Raw genomic sequence first — 25,296 nt, 5'->3', positions numbered from 1 at the left:
TTTTTTGAGACAGAGTCTCACTCTGTCACCTAGGCTGGAGTGCAGTAGGACAATCATGGCTCACTGCAGCCTTGACCCTCTGGGCTCAAGTGATCCTGCCACCTCAGCCCCCTGAGTAGTTGGGACTACAGGCCCATGCCGCCATTCCTGGCTAATTTTTGTATTTTTCGTAGAGATGAGATTTAACCATGTTGACCAGGCTGGTCTCGAACTCCTGGGCTCAAGTAATCCTCCTGCCTTGACCTCCCACTGTGCTGGGATTATTGGCGGGAGCCACCGTGCCTGGCCTTTTTTGAGGATTCTTGCCTAAATCTATTATTATTACAATAATTGCAAAATGGTTACTCTCTGTCATTCCTTCTACATGTATTAGATGGCATTCTTCTGTAGAGAAAGATTTTCTCTTCCTGCTGCTTATTTAATTATTTAGTATCAGTTTGGCTCATTGCAGTCTATCATCTTGCCTAGAGGTTACCACACCTAGATTTTCCCAATAGGAAGCTGAGGCCCAGAGAAGAGGGCAAGGTCACATAAGTGCTACTGCCTGACAAGACGAGAATCAGGGCTCTTGACTCCTGTTCTAGTGCTCCTTGCACTGTGTGACATGACTTGGTACAAATATCAGGGTGGCGAAAAGGCAGGACTGGGCATCTAGATGAAGCCCCAGCCAGCCAGCCAGGAATCTGCGACTCTATGGTGTCTGAGGGTTTATAGAACAATAGAACACACGGCCATTTCTTTTTCTTTTTTTGTGAGATGGAGTCTCGCTCTGTCACCCAGGCTGGAGTGCAGTGGTGCAATCTCGGCTCGCTACAACCTCTGCCTCCTGTGTTCAAGCGATTCTCCTGCCTCAGCCTCCCGAGTAGCTGGGATTACAGGAAACTGCCACCATGCTGGGCTAATTTTTTTAGTTTTTAGCAGTGATGGGGTTTCACCATGTTGGCCAGGCTGATCTCAAACTCCTGACCTCAGGTGATCCACACACCTCGGCCTCACAAAGTGCTAGGATTATAGGCGTAAGCCACCGTGCCCAACCAGCCACTTCTCTAGTGGGTTTCCATCAGTTCTTGAAACTGTTCTTGCAAACCACTGTGCCTGGGCACAGCCACAGGGGAGATCTGGAGAAGGACCAGGCCCCAGATTTTCATGAGTAACTTAGGACAAAATTTGGAAACCGTAGATTTCTGGTTCCAGTGTCATTCTGTTACCATGTGCTTCACATCACCACATCTGTGCACGGTGTGTGCACCGATGTCCATTTCTGGACATCTCTGAGCGCAGTGAAAGGCTGGGCCTGTCTGCCTGCCTTAAAGCCCTTCTGCACATGGTGTGACATTCAGGAGAAACACCAAACCAGCAGCCACAAGGAGAAGCAATTTAAATCTTTAGTTCTAGGAAAATTCCAGGCTGGGTGCAGTGGCTCACACCTATAATCCTAGCACTTTGGGAGGCCAAGGCGGGCGGATCACCTGAGGTTAGGAGTTCGAGACCAGCCTGACCAACATGGAGGCACCTGTCTCTACTAAAAATACAAAATTAGCCAAGCGAAGTAGTTCATGCCTCTAATCTCAGCTACTCTGGAGGCTGAAGGAGGAGAATCACTTGAACCCGGGAGACGGAGGTTGCAGTGAGTTGAGATCGTGCCATTGCACTCCAGCCTGGGCAACAAGAGCGAAATTTCGTCTCAAGGAAAAGGAAAGAAAATTCCAAAGGGAGCTCCATTTACAACACAAGGCTCAACTGCTTGGCCATTGTTCCAGTTGCTATGGCTGTGTAACAAATCCCAAAATTTAGCTGCTTAAGACAGCATTGCATTAGGCGCGGGGCTCCTGTGAGTTAGGGACTCTCACAGGGCACAGTGGGACTGGCTTGTCTCTGTGACATCAGCTGGGGGCATCAGCTGGGAATAGTCCAGATCTGGAGGTCACTTGGTGGCAGGAGTAGTCTGAGGGCATCTGACTCACAAGTGTGGCAGTCGATGCTAGCTGTTTGTGGCGATCTCACTAGGGCAGACAGCTGAAGAAGGTTCTCATGGGTTCTCCTTGTGGCCTCACAGCCCCACAGCCTCTGGATGAGGGATATAGCGTAGGCATCTTTTGGAACTACAGTCTGCCGCTGCATCCTCCCCATTGGTCCTGTTCAGGGCCTGTTCATTCATCATCCTAAGGTGATGGCGATGTCTCTTCACTTTTCTCCATTTCTGCCTCAAACCGCCTCCAGATGTCTTTTAAAACTCAGTCTACTCATCTGTATTAGAGAAAAGGGGTGGGGGGAAAGGGAGACAAACCAAACACTTTTTTTTTTTTTTGAAATGGGGTCTCACTCTGTCACCCAGGCTGGAGTGCAGTGGCACAATCTTGGCTCACCACAACCTCCACCCTCCTGCTCAAGTGATTCTCCCACCTCAGCCTCTAGAGTAGCTGGGACTACAAGTGCATGCCACTGCTTCTGGCTAATTTTTTGTATTTTTGGTAGAAATGGGATTTCACCATGTTGGCCAGGCTGGTCTCAAACTCCTGAGCTAAAACAATCCATCCACCTTGGCCTCCCAAAATGCTGGGATTACAGGTGTGAGCCAGCACGCCCAGCCCCAAACACCTTTTAATAGGAAAATGGGTATACTGTGGTATGTTCACCCAGTGGAATGGGAAATGGCAATTAGAATGACTGAATTAGACTCCTATGTATCAAAAGGATCGCTCTCCAAAACAAAAGTTTGGTGGGAAAAAAGCATGTTGTGAAAAGAAACAGATGGGAGTGGTTCTAACCACAGAGCTTGGACTCTGGAGCCTGAGACCTGAGTTTAAATCCTGCTCTGCCGGTAAGTAATAAGTATTAGTGTTAGGTTTAATACCATGACAAACAATGCCATGTGCCATGATGCAGTGGATACACACATACGTACATGATGAAACTATAAAGTCACTGCAGGCTGGGCACGGCGGCTGACACCTGTAATCCCAGCATTTTGGGAGGCCAAAGCGGGTGGATCACCTGAGGTCAGTTCCAGACCAGCCTGGCCAACGTGGTGAAACCCTATCTCTACTAAAAATAAAAAATTAGCGGGTTGTGATGGCACACACCTGTAGTCCCAGCTACTTGGGAGGCTGAGGCAGAAGAATCGCTTGAACCTGGGAGGCAGAGGTTGCAGTGAACCAAGATCACACCACTGCACTCCAGCCTGGGCAACAAAGTGAGACTCTGTCTCAAAAAAAAAAAAAAAAAGCCACTACGTAGAAATGATAACACACCAGACTCAGGCTGATGGTTTCCTTTGCAGCAGGAGAGAAGAAGATAGAATCAGGCAGGGATAGACAGGGGGCTTCAGTTATATCTGTACTTTTTTACTTAAAAATAATTGTGAACAGTCATGGTGGTGTTTTATTTCCTGTGGCATCTTTTACAAGCTCCTCCTCCCAGCACCCTAGCACTGGCACCCGGATTTGGTAGATTGGCCCGGTTTCCTCTCCCTGGCATGGTGGTGGAGAATGGGATCAGAATTTGGAGCTGGCAGAGCTGGCTGTGGGTCGTGCTGCTGCCATGTCCTCGGTGAGCAAGGTCATCCCGCTTTCGAGCTCTGGGGATGATCCAAGTCACCTTTAGGGGCTGCTCTGTGGATTTGGTGAACGGAGAGTTTTGTGAACTAGGAGGGGCTTGCAGAAGTTAGCTCATTCCACTGCGGGCTGCAGGCGTGGCAACTGGCAAGAACAAGTGAGGCCGAGTGGCTGTCGCACCACAGAGAGTCGTAGGGACTGTGGTCTGGGGAGGGCGTGCCCTGTCTGAAGGGGTGACTGCTCCTCAGCCCAGCTAATAGGTGCCAGGAGGCACTTTGGGTTCAATGATAGCTCAAGGGAAGCCAGCCACCTGGATTTTTGTGGGAACAGTTCCCTGTTTTTTGCTCTGGTCTAACAAAGGACATTTAGGCCAGTGACACCCACGGCCACTTCCAAGAGACTCCAGAAGGATACACTGCTGCATACCCTTCCTCAAACCCCCTCGGCAGCACCTCCCTGGGCCCTGCAGTGCCAAGGTCCTCAGATCATGACCTTTATCCCCACCCCCAACCGCAACCCCAGCGAAGGAGAGTGGGATTTCTACTGGTGCGACGTCAGCTGGCTCCGGGAGAACTTCGACCACACCTACATGGACGAACACGTGCGGATCAGTCACTTCCGGAACCACTATGAGGTAAGCTGGGCAGGCAGGAGGGGACTGAGTCAACCAACTCATGTCACTGGGTGTGGCCATGAGCTGGAGCTGGTACAAGGATCAGAACGGAAAAGTGTATTGGAAAAGTGTATTAGAATGTGGGATGCAATGCCGGGTGGGGAGTATGCGGGCTAGACCTATGGAGAGCCAAATGGTTTGGGGGTATAGGGATCTAAGGCCTGAGGATTGGAGGTCACAGGCTGGTTGGAGTTTCAGCACCAAGATTTGAGGAGCAAGCTGGTTTGAGGGTGCAGGGTCTGAAGGGAGAGGATGTATGAATGATTATGGTGATTTCAGGGTGGAGGCAAGCTGAGAAGTTTGGGGTCTAAAGATGGGAAGGAGGTCTAGAAGGAACAGGACTGGAGGAGGCTGTGGTGGGAGATTTTTAAAGGTTAGTGTAGCTTAGTGGTTAGAAGCATGAATTTTTGTTTGTTTGTTTGTTTGAGATGGAGTCTTGCCCTTGTCACCCAGGCTGGAGTGCAATGGCACGATCTCGGCTCACTGCAACCTCTGCCTCAGGGGTTCAAGTGACTCTTCTGCCTCAGCCTCCCGAGTAGCTGAGATTACAGGTGCTCACCACCACGCCTGGCTAATTTTTATTAGAGATGGGGTTTTGCCATGTTGGCCTGGCTGGTCTCGAACTCCTGACTTTGTGATCCGCCTGCCTCAGCCTCCCAAAGTGCTGGGATTACAAGTGTGAGCCACCGCGCCCAGCCAAAAGCGTGAATTTTGGAATCAAGACAGGCCCTGGTCAAATCCTGGCAGTGCAGCACCTTCGTTGGATAGCTATGAGTAATTGACTTAATCTGTCTAAGCCCCAGTTTCCTCATCTGTGAAATGGGGATAATTCTTGACTAGCAAGCTCTTTCTGGGTCAAAGTTACTCTTACTCTTGCTATTTTGTGGGCCAGAGCATGGAGGCTGCAGGGTGGCTGGTGGATGTATGTGGCTGGGAGGGGAGCGGGGCTGCGAGCAGGAGCTAATGGCTGCCTGTCCTTCCCGCCACCCAGCTGACCCGGAAGAACTATATGGTAAAGAACCTGAAGCGGTTCCGGAAGCAGCTGGAGCGCGAAGCAGGAAAGCTGGAGGCAGCCAAGTGCGACTTCTTCCCCAAAACCTTTGAGATGCCTTGCGAGTACCATCTTTTTGTGGAGGAGTTTCGCAAAAACCCAGGAATCACCTGGATCATGAAGCCTGTGAGTGCCCAGTGCCCGGGGCTGGTGGGAGGGAACAAGTCCCAGGCACCACAGCAGGGATCAGGTGCAGACACTGTCTGGGAATTCAGCCTTAGATGCAGTCTGCCTTCCCGAAGGGCCAGCTTTAGCTTCTCTTCTCTGCAGTGTGTGGACCCAGCAGCTATGGCTGCCGGCACACAGTAGGTGCTCAATGAGTGTTTATTGAATGCACAAGTGATCTTTAGCACACCAGGGCAGAGAATTTGGAATCTCTCTTCCTGACATGCCAAGTGCTTTACCTGCGTTACCCGAATCCTCATGGTGACCCTCAGGGGAGGGATCAACAGCCCCATTTTAGCAATGAAGAACTTGAGGCTTGCTTATTCAAGCATTCCACAAATACTTACTGAGCATGTGCCATGTGCCAGGCACAGACCTAGGTGCTGAAGACACAGCCCTCAGCAAGTCAGCCTGGGTATCTGCCCTTTTTGCGGGCAGACAATAAGGAAACAGGGGAGACCTATGTGATTGCAGTTGTGCTGTTATTAAGGAGAATGGTGTCAGGAGAGGGATCCACAGGAGGCTCTTCCTGGCTGGGCAGGCTTCTCTGAAGAAGTAAGAGATGAGACTCTGAGGCCTAGCCCCTTGTTCAAATGCTACTGATACACTTACTAGCTGTGTGGCCTCAGGCAGCTTACTTACCTTCTCTGTGCTACAGTTTTCCCATCTGCAAAGTGGAATTACTATAATACCTATCACCTAGTCTTAGGGTACTAAATGAGTTAACACAGGTAAAGCACATCGTAAGGACTCAATAAATGAGAGTTGTTATAATAAGAATTAGTGTTGAGCTGCAACCTGAAGGATGCATAGGAGTCCCCCTGGAAAAAAGTAGAGATAGGGAAGAGTATCCTAGGCTGAGGGAACTGCATGTGCAAAGGCTTGGTATCAGGAGGCAGCCTATTGGGGCTCAAAAATCTGAGTGGGGCCGGGCATGGTGGTTCATACTTGTAATCCCAGCACTTTGAGAGGCTGGTGGATCACCTGAGGTCAGGAGTTCGAGACCAGCCTGGCCAACGTGGTGAAACCCCATGTTTACTAAAAACACAAAAATTAGCCGAGTGTGGTGGTGGGTGCCTGTAATCCCAGCTCCTTGGGAGGCGGAGGCAGGAGAATTGCTTGAATCTAGGAGGCGTAGGTGGCAATGAGCTGAGATTGCGCCACTGCACTCCAGCCTGGGTGACAGAGCAAAACACAAAAATTAGCCGAGTGTGGTGGTGGGTGCCTGTAATCCCAGCTCCTTGGGAGGCGGAGGCAGGAGAATTGCTTGAATCTGGGAGGTGGAGGTTGCAGTAAGCCGAGATTGCCCCACTGCTCTCCAGGCTGGGTGACAGAGCAAGACTCCATTTCAAAAAAAAAAAGAAAAGAAACCGAAGGAAGGTGAGGGTAACAGCACACCCACCAATCACTCAGCCCTTTCTGGTGCCATGACAGTCACTCACCACAAACCACAGGCCACTGTAGCCTTGAATGGCATCATCAAAGCCCTCTTATGTTTCCAGGCCTGAGAATGTTCCAGGCCCCAGGGAGGGAGCGGGAGGGAGGAGGGAGCAGCCCTTTCCTGTGGAGCTGAAGACTGATGTTGGCTGATGGAGATTTAGCCAATAACACAGGTGCTTGGAGGGGCAACTGACACGGGGCCGACAAAAATAATGGATGCTCCCAACGGGCACGGAGCCAGGGTGTGCCTGCCTCCCAGGTTCTTCCCCTGGCCCATCCTGTCTCTCCTGTGTCCAGGGAAGACAGTGAGGAAGGCTGTGGCTGCAGCAGTAGGGATTAGGCTGATGCACACGGAGTTCTGTGACCCACCGGGGTGGATTCCAGCTCCCAGCATTATCCTCTCAGACAAATGGTAATTTGTGCTAATTGGGAACAGCACTTGCATATTAAATTGATTCCATTCCCAGCCCACAGCCTTTGTTAGCAGCAGACACAACGGCAGCTACAGCTGTAATTAAGAGGAGGCATCTTGGCTCTGTGTGTCTGTGCGTCTGTGTGTGTGTCCTGTCTCCCAAATCATGAGGCACCCTGTCTGGGGAGTGGAGAGTGGGTGCTTCTGTGCTTCTAGTCATTTCTGGCCTGGGTTCTAATTCTGTGTCCACTGCTTACAAGCTATATGACCCTGAGCAGGTCACCCAACCCCTTTAAGTCCCTCTGGGCTCATTTCTTCATCTGTAAAATGGAATTAGTGAGTGTATCTACCTTACAGGGTTGTGAGAGAATTCAGTGAAGTTACACACGTTCAGCACATGAATTATACAAGTTATAGCAAGGGCTTGGCATTAAGTGCCTGATAATTGACCACTGGTATTTCCAAGAGTCCAGGAAACACTGTCTCTGCTGTGTCCCTGGGAAAGCACTAGGTCAGTGTTTCTCAAACCCTACAGTGCCTGTGCAGCATCCAGGGACCTGGTTCAATGCAGAGCCTGATTCACAGGTCTGGGTGGGGCCTGGGAACGTGCATTTCTACCAGCTCCCAGGACCCGCCAGTGCTGCTGGTCTGTGCATACACTTTCAGTATTGAGATTGTGGAGCAGCGGTTCTCAAACTTGAGGGTGCAACAGAATCTCCTGAAGAGCTTGTTCAAGCATCCCACCCACCCCAGAGTGTCTGATTCAGTCAGCCTGGTGGGGGACTGAGAATTTGCATTTCTAGCAAGTTCTCAGGTATAGCAGTCAGGGTTCTCCAGAGAAAGGAAAGCGTGTGTGTGTGTGTGTGTGTGTGTGTGTGTGTTTAAGGAATTGGCTCGTACAATATTGTGGGGGTTGGCAAGTCTGAAATCTGCAGGGCAGGCCAGCAGGATGGAGCTTCAGGCAGGATTTCTGTGTTACAGTTTTGAGGCAGAATGGCTTCTTTTTCAGAAAAACTCAGTTTTTACTTTTAAGCCCTCAACTGATTAAATGAACCCCCCCCCATGCTATCAAGGGTGATAACTTAAAATTAATGATTACAGGCCGGGTGAGTGGCTCATGCCTGTAATCTCAGCACTTTGGGAGGTCAAGGTGGGAGGATCGCTTGATCCCAAGAGCTTGAGACCAGCATGGGCAACATGCAAGACTTAGTCTCTACAAAAAATACAAAAATATTAGCTGAGTGTGGTGGCATGTGCCTGTAGTGCCAGCTACTTTGGGGGCTGAGGTGGGAGGACCGCTTGGGCCTAGGAGGTTGAAGCTGCAGTGAGCCGAGATCATTCCACTGTACTCCAGCTTGAGTGACAGAGTGAGACCCTATCTCAAAAAAAGCTAATAATTGCAGATGTTAATCACATCTACAAACTACCTTCAGAGAAACATCTAGACTAGTATTTGACCAAGCAACTGGGCACCATAGCCTAATCAAGTTGACACATAAAATTAACCATCACCCCAGGTTCTGAGGGTGCTACTGGTCTGAGTACCACACTTTGAGAACCACTGGGTTTCAGTATTAATTCCGGGATCTTATTTGGATTCCGTTCAGGAGGAGAGAGTGTTAAAAACAGAATATTGCCCTAAATTTGGAGAATAGAGGGAGAAGAGTCCCCCCAATCCCTCCACTCTTCCCACAAGGCCTGTGTTTGTGACATGGTTGATCTTTGTCCACCCACAGGCAAAAGTTTTCACATAGTTGCTGTGGCCCGGCCAGTCACAGGGCAGCCCTCCGGCGTCTCCTCTGCATTGTCTTCCTGGTGTCTGCCGAGTCTTGATCTTCCTCATCAGTGGCAGCAGAGCAGCCCAGGACTCAGAAGGGGGCAGGCAACATCATCCCCTCTCCACCACCCTGTGGGGACCCTCCTCCCACCAGGCCACAGCCCCAGCCCATCTTGGAGCTCTTAGGGGAATATAAGAACAGACCCAGGAGGGTCTGGCCTTTGAATGTCCAGTGTAAACATTGCATCGCTCTTAACTTTTTTCCCATGGAAGCATTCTCCCTTGCCAGCAGTTCAGGCCGGCAGGGTTGGTGGGGAGGTGGGCAGGACACTGACATGGGTCATGGGACCACTGTGACTCCAGTATGCCTTGTGGTACGGGGAGGTGGGTGCTTGGCTGTCAGGGACTGGGCCTGTCTGTCAGTCTCTCTGTGTGCCCTGCAAGCTGCTCAGGGACAGGGCCTATCTATCTGCTCACCCTGTGTCCACCAAGCTGGTCTAACACTTCGTACACCGCGGCAAGTGTTCTTGGCAACCAGGGGGCTGTTCTCAGCCTTGGGAGCCTATTTCCAAACTGCAAGGCAGGAAGAGCCACATTTTAACATTCCATTACACTGGTTTACCCCAACCAGAGCTTCTCAGAATTTTTCACTGAAACTTTCTAAGAGTTGAGATGCTTTGCTTAGTACATAATAGAAAATCCAAATAACAGCAGCTTAAACAAGAGGGCAAGACTTCTGTACTGTTTTTATGCCATGGGCCTCTGGAATCTGGTGAAATGTGTGGACCCTATCACAGAATAGTGGTATTTTTTTTTAACCACTTCATTGAAACATAATTGGCATACAAAAAGCTGTGCATATTTAATGTAGACAGCTTGATGAGTTTGGAGATAAGCATGTACCAATGAAAGAGTTGTGGTTTTAAAAGCAGAAAATACAGTACATTCCATTATAAAAGAAGGCAGCTATACTGAAAAGCCATTATCAAACTGTCAGTCTGGGTTCCCCCAGAAACGGATGCCAAGACAAAATTAAACAGTTTGGCTGGTAAGAAAAAATGGGGAGGGAGCTAGCAGGTGAGACTGGGAGAGAAGTCAGGCCTCCAAGGAAGAAAAGAAAGAAGAGAGGGAGGAAGATTAGAAGCCTTTGGAAAGTTCATCAAGGCCCCTGGGAGGCCTCAGCCAAAGTTGGCTGTCAGGAGTCCACTGTCTCTCAGGAATGGCTGGTCTTCACATCCCCTGGGGCTCAGTCACTGACTGGGAGTAGCCCTAGCAAGGCACTCTGGCAAACACAGCTAGATCTCAACTGGAAGCAGCTGGCACTCTCAGTCAGTTACTCTGTTGGAGGCCTGCAAGGTGCATTGTCATGGGCACCACACAAGCTATTACGAAATTCTTTGTGCTATAGAAATATGTGTGCTTTTCATCAACAATTAAAGAGGATCTAACAGCAGGCCTCACAGCTACCATAATTTCAAAGTCAGGAGGAGCATAAACAATATTTTGAGATATCTGCAACAATTGTAATGTGATATCAAAATCACTGTGATCTCTTTTGATGGCAAAGTCACGGGCATGGCTAACACTCCTATGATTTGTTGCATTCCTAATAGAGAGAAATGTGAACATCTGGTTAGGGGTTAATGAAAATAAAGACGAAAAAAAAATTTTTTTTTTATTTACATTTACAGACACTGGGGAATTTTTTGAATGACGAAAAGCCAACTCTACGCATGGTTTATTGGGTGGCTTAACAACCCCATCAATTCCCAGCCCAGCAGGCTGGCTGCTTCTCCCGGGCCCCTCTTCACACCTCCCCTGCCTTGGGAATAAAGGAATGCCCTGGCCTCATGTCCTTTTTGAAGAAGACACACATTTTTCCCAGAAGTCCCTGCAGCAGGCTTCCTGTAGCATCCTGCTGGCCCCTGCCTGAACCAATCACATGGCAATCACCGTGAGGGCTCAGACCGCCCCAGAGGACAGGGCCAGCGGGAGGAGTTGATCCAGATGGGTTCTGTTGGCAGAGGAGAGGAGGGCATGGCTGCGCCACTGGCTGTATTCCACACCCGATGAATGCTACGTGAGGAATGCAGCCCCCAGCAACAGGGCATGGGGTGACAAGGGGACAAGGACTTTGGTTGGCCACAGCTGGCACAAAAAGTTATGGCTCATTCTGATAATCTATTCAAATAGTGGTTTCCAATAAAAAATGTATCTTTTTATAAAAAGCATAATATGGCTGGGCGCCATGTCTCACGCCTGTAATCCCAGCACCTGGGGACGCTGAGGCGGGTGGATCACATGAGGCCATGAGTTTGAGACCAGCCTGGGCAACATGAAGAAACCCTGTCTCTACAAAAAATGTAAACATTAGCCAGGTGTGGTAGTCCCCACCTGTAGTCCCAGCTACTCAGGAGGCTGAGGTGGGAGGAGTGCTTGAGCCCGGAAGGCAGAGGTTGCAGTGAGCTGAGATGGCGCCACTGCACTCCAGCCTGGGTGACAAAGCAAGACCCTGTCTCAAAGAAAAAAGCATAATATAAAAATATTTCCCTCCCAAACCATCAAGTAATAGAGATGTCCCCAGAAGTAGCAATGTTTATCACGTGATTTTGTGTATGCCTGGCACTTCGCAAGAGGTACATGAGCCCCAGGTTTGTGTAGCACAGATTGAACTATCTCGGATTTATCACCCGTTGGCTGGGTGACCTTGGGCAGTGTGTTTGGCCTCTCTGTTCACTGGTTCTCTCAGCTGCAAAATGGGGATAACATTAATGTTTATGTCAAAGGTGTGTGTTTTTTTCAAGCTTTAATGAGGTGACGTGTGTAAATCACAGTGCCTGGCACTGAGTAAACACCTGGTAAGTATTAGCTGCTGGCATTGCCATTGTTATGAACCATTTTACTAAAGTTCGTGTTCTGATTATCTATTTCAGAGAAGCAAACCACTCCCAGACATAGTGACTTGAAACAACAATAATGTCTTATTTAGTTCATGAGCCCCCAGCTTGGGCAGCGCTTGACACGGAAGGCTCATCTATACCCCAGCATCCACTGAGGGCTGGAGGATCCCCTTCCTAGCCGGCTCACTGGCTGGGCTAGCAAGTAGGTGCCGGCTGTTGGCTGGGAATTCAGCCAGGGTTGAGGGCTGGAAGACTCAGTTGTCTTCCAGGTGAGCCTCTTCCTGTGAGCTGGGCTTCCTCATGGAATGGCTGCTGGGTTCTGAGGGCGACCATCCTGAAAGAGAGAGCCAGGCGGAAGCTATATTGCCTTTTATGATCTGGCATTGGAATGCACACATCACTTCTGCCATAGGCAATTAGTAGAGACACTTCCAGATTCAAGGGAGGGGACATTGACTTTACCTCTTGACAGGGTTCTGGAGAACATATGGGACTGGAAATATTGTCATGGTTGTTTTTGGAAACTGACATCTGCTGGATGTATTAGGTGATTTCCTACTCAGTATTAGGTGATTTCCATCTCACCAACCCCAATGTAACACCATGCAGGCGCTTCATCTTCCATTCTTTAGGGTTAGTCCCTTAGGAAGGCACCTCCTGTAACAGTTGTGTCAAGTTGCTAACAATGGCCTGAACAATAAAGGCATTTTGTTATCTCACAGAACTAGAAGGCTGAGGGTAGGCAGATCCAGGTTTGGGGATGTGCTCCGTGATGCCACTAGAGGCCCAGGCTCCTTCTCTCCATCCACTCTGCAGCCTGTGTGCTGGCTTTTTGTCATCAGACTTGTCACCTCATAGACATGACATGGCTGCTGCAGTCACAGGCATCATCTCTGCAGACAGTAGCATTCAAAGAAAGAAGGAAGGAGGCCAGGACTTTTCTTCCCGACCCCCTTTCTCCATAACTCCTTCCCTAATATTTTTAGAAAGGAGAAACATCTTTCCTGGAATCTCTGAACAAATGTCTCCTTACGTCTGATTGGCTAAAACTGGTCATGAGGTTTCCACCAACTGCAAGGGAAGCTGGGAAAACCTACATCTGACCTTTCCAGCCTTCCTCATGATAGGTGGGCTTTGCTAGCAAGGAAGAAGAGGAAGGAAAGTGGCCATAGGGAAGGCAGCCAACAGGGTTGGAGATAGGGGTTCCTAGTTCAAAGCGTATGAACCTGAAAAGATACCTTTTAATTGAAGTTTAATAAACTATAGAAGAGTAGTCAAATTATAGGGGCACAGTATGAATTTTCACAAAGTGAATCCACTCAAATAACCAGTACCCAGGTCATAAACAGAGCATTCCCTACCCCTCAGCCGCCCGCTTAGGCCCCCTTCCACTCACTCACAACCCCCCAAGGCACTAAACAGCATAGGTTTGCTTTGTCTGTTTTTGGACTTCAATTAATTGGAATCTTATAGGGTGAGTACCTTGTGTCTGGTTTCTCTCCCTTGACATGTTTTGCAGTTCATTCTGCTGTTGTGGGTAATTGTACATTACTAACTGTCATCTTTGTATACTATTCCATTGATTAAATATTCATCCATTGGGTAGTCTCCGGGTGGAGCTATTATGATAGTGCTGCTATGGGTGTCTGGGGCCATGTCCACGGTGACATGTGCAGACATTTCTGTCATGTAGGTCCCTAGGAGAGGAATTGCTGGGACCTAGGATAGAGGATGCCTATGTTCAGCTTTAGCGGATGCTACCAGTTTCCAAACAACATACTCCCATACCAGCAGTGTGTGCAAGTTCCAGTTTCTCCACATCCTCACCAATACTTGGTATTGTCTGTCTTTAATTTAACCATTCTCAGATAGTATGTAGTAGTATCATATTGTGATTTTCATTAGTGTAAGAATTAAAGAAAGAGGAGAGAAGCTCGAAAGGTGGCTCGCCAGTCAAGACAGGTTTATTTTAGAGAAAACAAACCTGAGAGGAGCCTTCTGGCTGATTTAGGTCAGAGCCACACTTTCTTACAGATTTAAGAGTTTTTTGTTTTGTTTTAAAGATGGAGTCTTGCTCTGTAGCCCAGGCTGGAGTGCAGTGGCGCGATCTCGGCTCACTGCAAGGTCTGCCTTCTGGGTTCACGCCATTCTCCTGCCTCAGCCTCCCAAGTAGCTGGGACTACAGGCACCTGCCACCATGCCCAGCTAATTTTTTGTATTTTTAGTAGAGATGGGGTTTTGCCGTGTTAGCCAGGATGGTCTCGATCTCCTGACCTTGTGATCCACCCACCTCAGCCTCCCAAAGTGCTGGAATTACAGGTGTGAGCCACCGTGCCCCAGCCAGACTAAGAGTTTTTAAGGATTCAGGGTGGGAGAATTTATCAGAGGCTTGGACTGCTTCTGTGTCTCTTTGTTGTGCTTATCTGGGAGGGAGAGTTGTGTGTCTGTTCCCATACATCTTTCTGCAGCTGCAGGCGTATCCCCCAAGTCTGCTTTTAGCTTCCCTATCTTAGTGCACCTGAAGGGAAAGGAATGTGCTTATTAAGACCCACTGTTTTACTGGAGTCCATTGTATGAGGGCGAAGTTTGGCAGTTACCCAAGAGACTTTCCCCTACCTCCCTCTGTGCCTGAGCTGTCTTATCAGTGTTTTACTGTCTGCTCTTTCTGGCTGCTTATAGTTAGAAAAGAAGTGATTTCCTTGGAATGCATGAGGCTAGAAAGGGAGCTGGAACTTAAAGTGGTGGTGTTTGTCCGAGATAACGGTGCTCTTGTTTTGTCAATTAGCACTTCTCTCTTGGTGAACTCTCTGATGAAGTTGAGCGCCTGTTCTTTTTTTTCTTTTCTTTTTTTTTTTTTTTAATAAGGACAGAGTCTCACACTGTTGCCCAGGCTGTGCAGTGGTGCAATCACTGACCACTGCAGCCCTGCTCTTCTGGGCTCAAGTCATCCTTCCACCTCCACCTCCCAAGTAGCTGGTACTACAGGGGTGCACTGTCACACCCAGCTAATTTTTTAAATTATTTTTAGTAACAATGAGGTCTCAAGGTCTTACTACGTTGCCTAGGCTTGTCTCAAACTCCTGAGCTTAAATAATCCTCCTACTTCGGCCTTCCAAAGTGCTGGGATTACAGATGTAAGTCAGTGTGCCCAACCTGTTGTATGTTTGCACTGGCAATCTTCTTTCATAAAATGCCGTTCGAGTCTTTTGCAAGGCTGTGAACTGTTGGAAGCTCCAGATGCACACTGATTAGTTGCTTTCTAAAATTGCTATGCACATTTGGCTGCCCCTGAGCCACCACCAGTACTCCATAGAGTTTTTGGCACCCAGTCTTCTGGGCATACACAACCCTGAACCAGGGTGCACAGCAAGGCAGGCAGAGCAGGGGCCCTTTGTGCAGTTGACAACCTGTACAACTACACTTGACAACCCTGCCTGCAGAGAGCCTCGGGCGGGTCAGGTGGGCCATGTTCAGAGGAGAACAGAAGGAAATGAGAGTTTGCAGTTATCCTGGAGGTAAGATGGCTTGGGGGACCTGCTCAGTTGCTGCAAATACCTAAAGGACTCTTCTGGACCCAGGAATCAGCTTTGTTCTAGGAGGTTCTAGAAGCCAAAGCCAGACTGGCCAGTTTTAGCTCAACACAGCTTAGGCTGTGAACGTTCCATGAGGTCTGGGTTATTGCATAAGGCTCAACATACAGTATGCACTTCATATATACCTTTTGGATGACTACTTAACAAAGCTATCCTGTAACAAAATGGGCTGTGTTTGGCGTGGGTTGGGGGAGGTAGTGAGCTCCTAGGCACTGTAGGTGTGCAAAGTCAGGCAGGAGGACTGTTGTCCTTCTACAATGGTAGAAGGGGAATAATGCCTTTGTTGAGGACCACTCCATATGAGATGAAAGATTCTGTCAGCCCCTAGACTCTGTGAAGCTATGAATTATCCATGCTGGGTTTCAGTAAAGGCAGGCTGATTTCAGTATTAGCCGAAGCAAACCCTAATTAGGAAGGCAAATTGATTTCCAAAAAAAGAATTGGATGATATGTTCCCAGGACTGTTAGAAATGGCTTTTTAATTGTCTGTTCTTTTGCATTATTCATGCAAATGTATGTCTTTGTGAGCTAAGTCAGTCTCCCTCTTTCCCTCCCTTCCCTCTCTCCCTCTGCCAGGGTTAGCACCTTCTCTGTTCCAGCCCCTTCAGTTAGCCTTCCTCTGGGGAGAGTTGGGGGCTCATAAGGAAAAAGAGACAGATATGCTGGGGAGAGCCTCCAGCCATGGGGGCCAACAAAGAACCATGCAGAGCTAAGAGCTGGCTTTCTGCCCCCACCCCACCCCAGGTAGCCCGGTCACAGGGGAAAGGCATCTTCCTCTTCCGCAGGCTGAAGGACATCATGGACTGGAGGAAGGTGAGCCTGCCTCTTCCCCCTTCCTCCCTGAACCCTCCTCTGACCTTGCCAGCAGGAGGGGCCCCTCCTTCCTGCTGCCAAAGCTCAGAGGTCTGGCAGAGAAACTCTGCCCACAGGTCTGCCCATTGGAGCAGGGTCTCCAGAGCCAGATTGTTCAGGTTCAAATCCTGACCTTGCCACTCAGTCACTCAATAGCTGTGTGCCCTTGGGCACAGCTGTGTCCCACCTGTCAGTGCCCCAGTAAATGTGGATGGTAATTGTACCTGCTGAGGATGCAGTGAGCTAATAAACACACACACATACACACACACACACACACACACACACATTCTCACACATACCCACACACCCAGCACCGTGCCTGGCACTCAGCGCTCAATGCACATTCTTTTTTTTTTTTGAGACGGAGTCTTGCTCTGTCGCCCGGGCTGGAGTGCAGTGACCGGATCTCAGCTCACTGCAAGCTCCGCCTCCCGGGTTTACGCCATTCTCCTGCCTCAGGCTCCCAAGCAGCTGGGACTACAGGCGTCCGCCACCTCGCCCGGCTAGTTTTTTGTATTTTTTAGTAGAGACGGGGTTTCGCGTTTGCAGCCTGTGAGGTGCTGTACAGATGCATGAGAGCATTGCTGTCTTCCAGAGCTGGGCTGGCAGGTAGAGAAGAAGGAGCAATGTCCTCGGGGGCCCATGGGTGGTGTAAGCAGCACTGTCCAACGGAACTTTCTTTTTTTTTTGAGACGGAGTCTCGCTCTGTCGCCCGGGCTGGAGTGCAGTGGCCAGATCTCAGCTCACTGCAAGCTCCGCCTCCCGGGTTTACGCCATTCTCCTGCCTCAGCCTCCCAAGCAGCTGGGACTACAGGTGCCCGCCACCTCGCCCGGCTAGTTTTTTGTATTTTTTAGTAGAGACGGGGTTTCACCACGTTAGCCAGGATGGTCTCAATCTCCTGACCTCGTGATCCACCCATCTCGGCCTCCCAAAGTGCTGGGATTACAGGCTTGAGCCACTGCGCCTGGCCAGAACTTTCTAGAGGGATGGAAATGGTGGATATCTGTGCTCTCCAATGTGGTGACCACTAGCTACATGCAGGATGTTGAGCGCTTGCCATGTGGCTGGTGTGACTGAGGACTGGATTTTTAATTTCATATCCTTTTTACAAATTGTGGGCTAGGTGTGGTGGCTCACACCTGTAATCCCAACACTTTGGGAGGCTGAGGTGGGCGGATCACTTGAGGTCAGGAGTTCGAGACCAGCCTGACCAACATGGTGAAACCCCATCTCCACTAAAAAATAGAAAAATTAGCCGTGGTGGCTCTCACCTGTAATCCCAGCTACTTCAGAGGCTGAGGCACAAGAGTTGCTTGAACCCGGGAGGTGAGGGTTGCAGTGAGCCGAAATCATGTCACTGCACTCCAGCCTGGACAACAGAGCAAGACTCCTTCTCAAAAAAAATTGTGGTAAAATATGTAACATGAAATTTGCCATTGTAACCTCTTTTAAGTGTGTGGCTTTGTTACATTAAGTGCATTCACATTGTTGTGCAACCACCACCACAGTCCATCTCCAGAATGCTTCATCTTCCCAAACTGAAACTCTGGAACTGTTAAACACAAGCTCCCCATCCCCTTCTCTCCCCAGCCCCTAGCAGCCCCCATCTACCTTCTATCTCCATGAACTCGACTACTCCAGGCACCTCATCTAAGTGGAACCAGATAATATTTGTCCTTTTGTGTCTTGCTTATTTCACTTAGCCTTATGTCTTCGAGTTTCATCCATGTTGTAGCATGTAATTTCATCTACTTTTCATCAAGGTAAATGTAAATAGCCTCCTGTGGCCAGTGACTGCTCTACTGGGCAGCACAAGTCTAGAGGTTAAACACTCAGGCTCTGGGCCCAGACCGTGTAGGTTCACATCCCAGCAACACCACTAACTGGCTGTGTGAACTCGGACAAGTTACTCTCCCTGTCTGTGCTTCAGTTTCTAATCTGTGAAATGGAAACAACATTAGTACTTACCTGATAGTAAGTACTAATAGGGTTGATTTAAAGACCCAATGAGCTACCCCAAGTAGTGTCTAACACGATGCCTAATACATAGGAAATGTTCCATAAATAAATGTTCAATTATTATTATTATTACAACTAGGACACAAGAAGCTCTGATGACCAGAAAGATGATATTCCTGTGGAGAACTATGTGGCTCAACGTTACATTGAAAATCCCTACCTGATAGGAGGTGAGACGGCTGTCTCTGCTCCCGCTCTTCCATTGCATGGTCATCAGTCAGTCAACAAGCTTTGACCAGCAGCCTGCCAAGGGCCCAGCCTGACACCAGGCAGGAAGGGATGCATGGAAAGAGATGGGTTCTGCAGTCTCCCACCTCCTAGCCATTGCCTGTACAGTTCCCTCTCCCCAGCATGTCCATTCCACTCCCTAGTTGGTTCAGGAAAATTCTCCTCCTTTAAAAACCAACTTATTCATTCATGCATTTATCCAACAAATATTATAAAGTACCTACTTGGAGCCAGCACTGCCCTGAAAACTGGCTGCCCCCTCACCCTGCTCTCCTGGAGCTTATACCCCCGATGAGCAGGCTGCAATAAACCAGAAAACAAACCACGGGACGGTCCCATGCAGTGCTGGGTGTTAGGAAGTCAGTCAAGCAGGGCAATGGGACAGAGAGTGACATGGGGGCCAGGAGGTGGACACGTGAGCTGAGATCTGAGTGACAACTACGAGTCACTGTGGGTAGATTTGGAGAGAGAGGAATGCAGGGAGGAGGAATTGTAAAGGCAAAAGGCCCTGAGGTGGAACCCAGCCTCCTGCCCGCAACCTTGGTGGGTTTCCCCAGGCAGGCCAACGTCTGCTTTTCTCACTGGGGCTCTGGGAACTACAGGCTCATCAGGCATGCGGAGGTCATTGCAATAGTGTTAATGCCAGTTGCCTCCTCCCACGTCCTCTGGCAATTACCTTCCCCATGGGGAAGTCCCTAGGCCTCTTCTCCTCTCTCCCCATAGTGACCCCATCCTATCTGTGGCTTAAACACCACCCAAAGGCCAGTGACTCCCAGCTTTCTGTCCCGAGCCGAGACCTTGCCCCTGAACCCCAGATCCTGATGTCCAGCAGCGTGTGACATCCCTCTTGGGCATCTGCCAGCCACTCAAACCCAACACATCCCAAATTCTGCCCTCCCATCCCCCCACCACTCCTCAGCTTCTCTGTCGGGGACACAGCTAGAAGCCAGGAGCCATTATGGGTGTGTCCCCCTTCCCCCGCCACATCTGGTTCTCACCAAGCTCCTGCAAGCTCTTGAATCTGCCTGGCCGCTCCTCTCACCTCCACCCTGGGCCCAGCCACCATCCTCTCCCTCCTGGACAACCACACCTGCTCCCTCACTGGCACCTGCTGCTGCTCTGCCCACTTCTCTCCACCCCAGTGTGGCAGCCAGAGGGAGGAGACACCCTTCCATGGCTTCCCACGGTTTGTGAGACAAAACCCCAAAACTGCATGGGCCCTGACCTCTGCCAGCCTAGCCGACCTCATCTCCTTCCACTCTGCCCTTGGCTCGATCTCTTTCCCCCTCCAGGCCTCTGTTCTCACAGTTCCTCCTGCCCAAGGTCCTGCACCACTCTGGGCTAGGAAGGCACCTTCACTCCATGAAGGTCTCCGCTCCCCATGGGGGTCTTTGACCACTGAGTTTCAAGCCTTTCCCCCACGTTGACCCCCACGCACCCCTCCCCCGCCTCCCGTTATTCTCTCTTTATACCTTGTGCAGTTTTTTTGTTGTGTTTTTTTGAGACCATGTCTCGCTCTGTCACCCAGGCTGGAGTGCAGTGTCATGATCAGAGCTCAGGCAGCCTCCATCTCCTGGGCTCAAGCGATCCTCCTGCCTCAATCTCCAGAGCAGCCGAGACTACAGGTGTGCACCACCACGTGAGGCTAATTTTTTGTAGACACAGTCTCACTATGTTGCTCAGGCTGGTCTTGGATTCCTGGCCTCAAGTGATCCTCCTGCCTCAGCCTCCCAAAGTGTTGGGATCACAGGCATGAGGCACTGCACCTGGCCCCTTGTGTCGTTTCAGCGGGAGCTTCATGAAGGTGGGGTTTCCTGTCTGTCCACTGCTATTTTCCCAAAACCTAGCACAATGTCTGACGATCAATATTTGTGCACAAATTATTTCTTTCTTTGCCTGACAGGCCGCAAGTTTGACCTGCGTGTCTATGTGCTGGTGATGTCGGTGAGTAACGAAGGTGGGGTCCCTCTTCCAGCAGGGGTTAAAGGGTGGCTGGACTAGGGAGATGGGGGGAAGAGGCCTGGGGGTACCTTGTATGAACTTGTCTGGTTTTATCTCTGCCTGGGAGAGCCCCGAGGGACATCTAGGGATAGGGTGGGGGCAGGAAGACTTATCTGAGGTTTACGATCTTAGATGCCCCAAAATTTAGATTTGCCCTCTCTCTGCCCTTCTTTATTCATTCGGCCATCCACAGCAGACATTTATGGAGCACCTGCTAAGTACCAGGCCCTGGCACTTAGCAGGTTTTATCTCATTCAGGCCTCCTAACAACGCAGAGAGGCAAGTTCTATTACTATCCTCCCCTTACAATGAGGGAACAGATACAGAGGTTGTGTACCTTGCCCAAAGTCACACAGTTGGTGAGCAGCAGAGCTGGGATTCAAATCCAGGCAGCCTGACCTCAGAGCCTACTCTCTTAACCAGGGAGTGGCTATATTCCCTCCACCCATTCATTCACCTTCATCCAGCCAACGTTCAAATCTTTTTGCTGGGCACAGGATATGGAGGTATCTGAGACAGACTCCACCCCTGTCCTCCTGGACCTCACCTTCATTTTGTTTCCTTCTGTATCCCCCTCCCCCTGGGGGAAAGGAGGGGACAGAATCAAAGAAGGCTGGTGTAAAAGCAGGTGCCTGAAGGATGATTTGGGAAAGACAGAAGGGCACTCCGGGTGGAGGAAACGGTAGGTGCAAGAGCTAGGCGGTCTGAGAGTGCCTGAATATATTCCCTTTCCCTTCTCTCTCTCTGTTTCCACCTCTGCGTTAGTACATCCCGCTGCGGGCCTGGCTCTACCGGGATGGCTTTGCCCGATTCTCCAACACCCGCTTCACGCTGAACAGCATTGATGACCAGTGTATCCTGGGATCCTGCCTAACCACCCCCAACACACCTACCCCTTCCCACACTCTGGCCAGTCGCAAGTGAACTCCTTTGTCCCACAGATGTTTGCTGAGTGCTTGCTGTGGTCTGGGCACAGGAGACAGTGTATGAGACAGGTCTGGTCCCTTCCCTCTGGGAGCTTCCAGTCTTGTGGGGGTGATTCCGTGGGAGAGGCCAACTCTGCTTAGCGCAGCTCACCACAAACTGCTTTGCCTAATGATAGTTTTGGTGCTATGCCTAACATTCACATTTACTTATATTCCTAGGGTCGGACAGTTTTAGCCCTTTGGAGAACACTTTATATGCCTGTTTCTTCAGTGCCTAGTCATTGGCTCACTCATTCATTCAAGCACAATGCTATTTTCACCCATCTGATTGGCAAAGACCAAAAGTTTGATAACACGCTGTCCTGGTGAGGCTGGGAGAATACATATGTTGCTGGCGGGTTTGTAAATTGATTGGTATGACTCCTTTGAAGATAATCTGGCAAATATCTGTTAAAAGACAACTGCACCTACCCTGTGACCCAGCAATTCCCCTTCTGGGATTTTATTGTCTTACAAGTACATCTGCAGTGTAAGACAAGACAGGCTTCAAGGTTATTCACTGCACAGCCTTGTTTGTGAGAGAAAAAAATAGGGAACAATGAAATGAATGGCTCCTTTATACAGTGGAATACTATGAAGCTGTTAAAAAGGAATGGGGAAAGTGCTTTATGTCCTGATATGAAACGATTTCCAAGATGTATTGTTAATTGGGAAAAAACAAAGTATGTCTAGAACAGTGTGAAAGTATGTTCTCGTTCATGTTAAAAATTATATTTGGCCAGATGTGGTGGCTCACACCTGTAATTCCAGCACTTTGGAGGCTGAGGCAGAAGGATCACTTGAGGTCAGGAGTTCAAGACCAGCCTGGGCAACATAGTGGGATCCTGTCTCTATGAAAAAAATAAAAATAAAAATAAATTAGCCAGATGTGGTGTCACATGCCCGTACTCCCAGCTACTCAGGAGGCTGAGGTGGGAGGATCACTTGAGCCCAGGAGTTCGAGGCTACAGTGAGCTGTGATTTTGCCCCTGTGTGCCAGTCGGGGTAACAGAGCAAGACCCTGTCTCAAAAAAAATTCTCTCTCTCTCTCTCTCTCTCTCTATATATATATATGTTTGCTTATCTGTACATAGACATCTCTGGAAGAACAGACAAGAAGCTGGGTGCAGTGGCTCACACCTGTAATCCCAGCACTTTGGGAGGCCAAGGCAGGTGGATCACCTGAGGCCAGGAGCTGGAGACCAGCCTGGCCAACATGGTGAAACCCCATTTCCACTAAAAATACAAAATTAGTTGGCATTGTGGCACCTGCCTGTAATTCCAGCTACTAGGGAGGCTGAGGCATGAAAATCCCTTGAACCTGGGAGGCGGAGTTTGCAGTGAGCCGAGGTCACACCATTGCGCTCCAGCCTGGGTGACAAGAACAAGACTGTCTCAAAAAAAAGAAGCTGGAAATAGATGTAGCCTTTGGGAAGAGAAATGTGAGTGGAGACAGAGGTAGAAAGGAGATGTTTCCTTACATACATTGTGTGCGTTTTAACTTTTGAGCAATGTGAATGCATTATCTGGTCATAAATAAATACATCAAAAGAAGATCTTTAGGCCTGAGCTTCAGAAGAAAAGAGGTAGAAAATCCAGCAATATTTAGGAGGCAAGTGGGCAGGACCAGATGACCTGCACGTGGGAAAGATGGAAATAGGGGTGACGCCACCCAGCTTCAGGTGTAGGCAACCCAGCCAATGCTTTTAGCCCATGTGCATCTCTCTGTGTTAATTTTCCCATTCAGTTGAGTGCGTGTCCAAGGTGATGCATGTACATTGCCTGCATGTGAGACTGGGATTAGACCTTTCTGAGTATTTTTTGCAATTTGTTTTTTTCTATTTTGCCAACGTCAGCACTTCCAGTACATTCATTTTATTTTATAATTCTAACAAGCATTTATCATATGCAAGTCATTGAGTTTTTTGTTTGTTTGTTTTTTTGTTTTTTACTAAAGTTAAATAATACATGTAAAGCACTTAAAACAGTGGCTGGCCCAGAGTGACCTCTCAGTAAATGTTAGTGGTCCTCCTCTCCCACTTAAAAATGTTTGCACAGCTCTGGGCATCATGGGGACTTTTTAAACAAATCAAGCCCTCTCCCGGGGCTAGTTACTAGTTAATGAGGCTTTGCTGTTTTCACAGTGAGTAAGTACACATTTTCCACCCCTTCTTTTATATTGTTTTCAATTTTTAATCTCAAAATGTTAATAGAAAATAATTTCCTATTAATAGAAAACTGCAGGAAAGACTATAAAAACCCATGCATTTACCATCCAGATTTAACAGATTAATATTTTATCATATTCATATCAGATATTACATACCAAATTTTAAAATAATTTTGGATCACAAAATAATAAACATTTTCAACCTGACTTTTATATAATATATATAGTTCATATATAATTATTCAAATATATATTTACATATAGTATATCTATACATACACTAAATACAAAAATATTCATTGAAACACTGTATATAATAGTGTACAGTCATCACCCTTGATCCCTTAAATCTCCCTTGAGGGATGGTGAAATGAATGATAAAGCATCTATGTGATCTTGTGCATCTATTAAAAGCAATGAGATAGGTCATAATATCATGACATAGAAAGGTACCTAAAACAGATGACTAAGTTAAAAACAAAATGTAAGATGGAGAACTAGTATATTCATGTTCCCATTTTTGCCTTTAAGGAAGAATGTTTCTGTTTAAGAAGTATGAAAGGATGTTCATGATTCACTAAGCTATCTTATTGATTGATTGATTGATTGACTGATTGACAGTTTCCCTCTCTATTGCCCCGATCGAGTACAGTGGTGGGATCACCACTCTTTGCAGCCTTGAACTCCTGGGCTCAAGCGATCCTCCCATCTCAGCCTCCTGAGTAGCTGGGACCACAGGCACACGCCATTATGCCTGACTAACTTGTTTTTTGTAGCAATGAGTTCTCGCTAGGTTGCCCAGGCTGGTCTCAAACTCCTAGGCTCAAGAGTGTGACCTTGATTCAACAGTTTGAATTCTCCCACCTTGATCTTCCAAGGTGCTGGGATTACAGGCATGAGCCACCGTACCCAGCCTCACTAATTTATTAACTCTGAACTGCAGAGAATTAGAATCAGGTCAGGAAACATTTATTTTCAACTTTATACATGTCTATTATGAATTGTTTCTACAATGGATAGGCCTTACTCTAATAATAACATCATAAAACATCTAAAGGATATAGTTTTTATAAAAGTGGTATAGCTCATGAAAATCAAATCAGAAAATTCAGAAAAGTACAAAAAGGAAAAGAAACCTTCTCTAGGCACATTTTCTGGCAAAAACTGCTTACTAGTTTGGTGTATTTCCTTCTAGGCTTATTTTAGGGAATTTTGTTGTCATTCACCTTTTATATACAAATGATCCCACTGTATAAATATAACCTTTTCTTGCACTAAACATTATCAGCAGTATTTTCCTTGTAGACTTTTTTTTTTCTGTTACAAAAATATTCCACTGAGTAGGTTTCCTGGTTTTCTAATCCCCCATGCTGCAGGCATTTGGGAAGTATTCAGTTTCTTGCTATAGTGACACATAATGCTGCAAAGGAGCATATTTCTTCATAAATCTTTTACGGTATTTAAGATGTTTCCTTTGGATGGTGTCATAGAC

The 25,296-nt window shown here is 48.3% G+C and overlaps 1 protein-coding gene across 1 annotated transcript in view; it reads left to right on the top strand.

Annotated features, from left to right (window-relative positions):
* TTLL9 (tubulin tyrosine ligase-like family member 9) overlaps positions 1-25,296 on the top strand; it is a 69,135-nt gene that overhangs the window by 27,272 nt on the left and 16,567 nt on the right. The window contains exons 4-9 of the mRNA XM_011960068.1: positions 4,077-4,188; positions 5,219-5,404; positions 16,310-16,378; positions 18,520-18,610; positions 20,572-20,612; positions 21,435-21,522. Coding sequence (XP_011815458.1) covers positions 4,077-4,188; positions 5,219-5,404; positions 16,310-16,378; positions 18,520-18,610; positions 20,572-20,612; positions 21,435-21,522 — 587 coding nt within the window. The remainder of the gene's footprint in view (positions 1-4,076; positions 4,189-5,218; positions 5,405-16,309; positions 16,379-18,519; positions 18,611-20,571; positions 20,613-21,434; positions 21,523-25,296) is intronic.

The sequence above is a fragment of the Colobus angolensis genome, unplaced genomic scaffold, assembly GCF_000951035.1.
Source record: "Colobus angolensis palliatus isolate OR3802 unplaced genomic scaffold, Cang.pa_1.0 Scaffold114, whole genome shotgun sequence".
Lineage (NCBI taxonomy): Eukaryota > Metazoa > Chordata > Mammalia > Primates > Cercopithecidae > Colobus > Colobus angolensis.
Note: the sequence above shows the minus strand (reverse complement) of the source record. Positions and strands in the feature narration are given on the sequence as shown.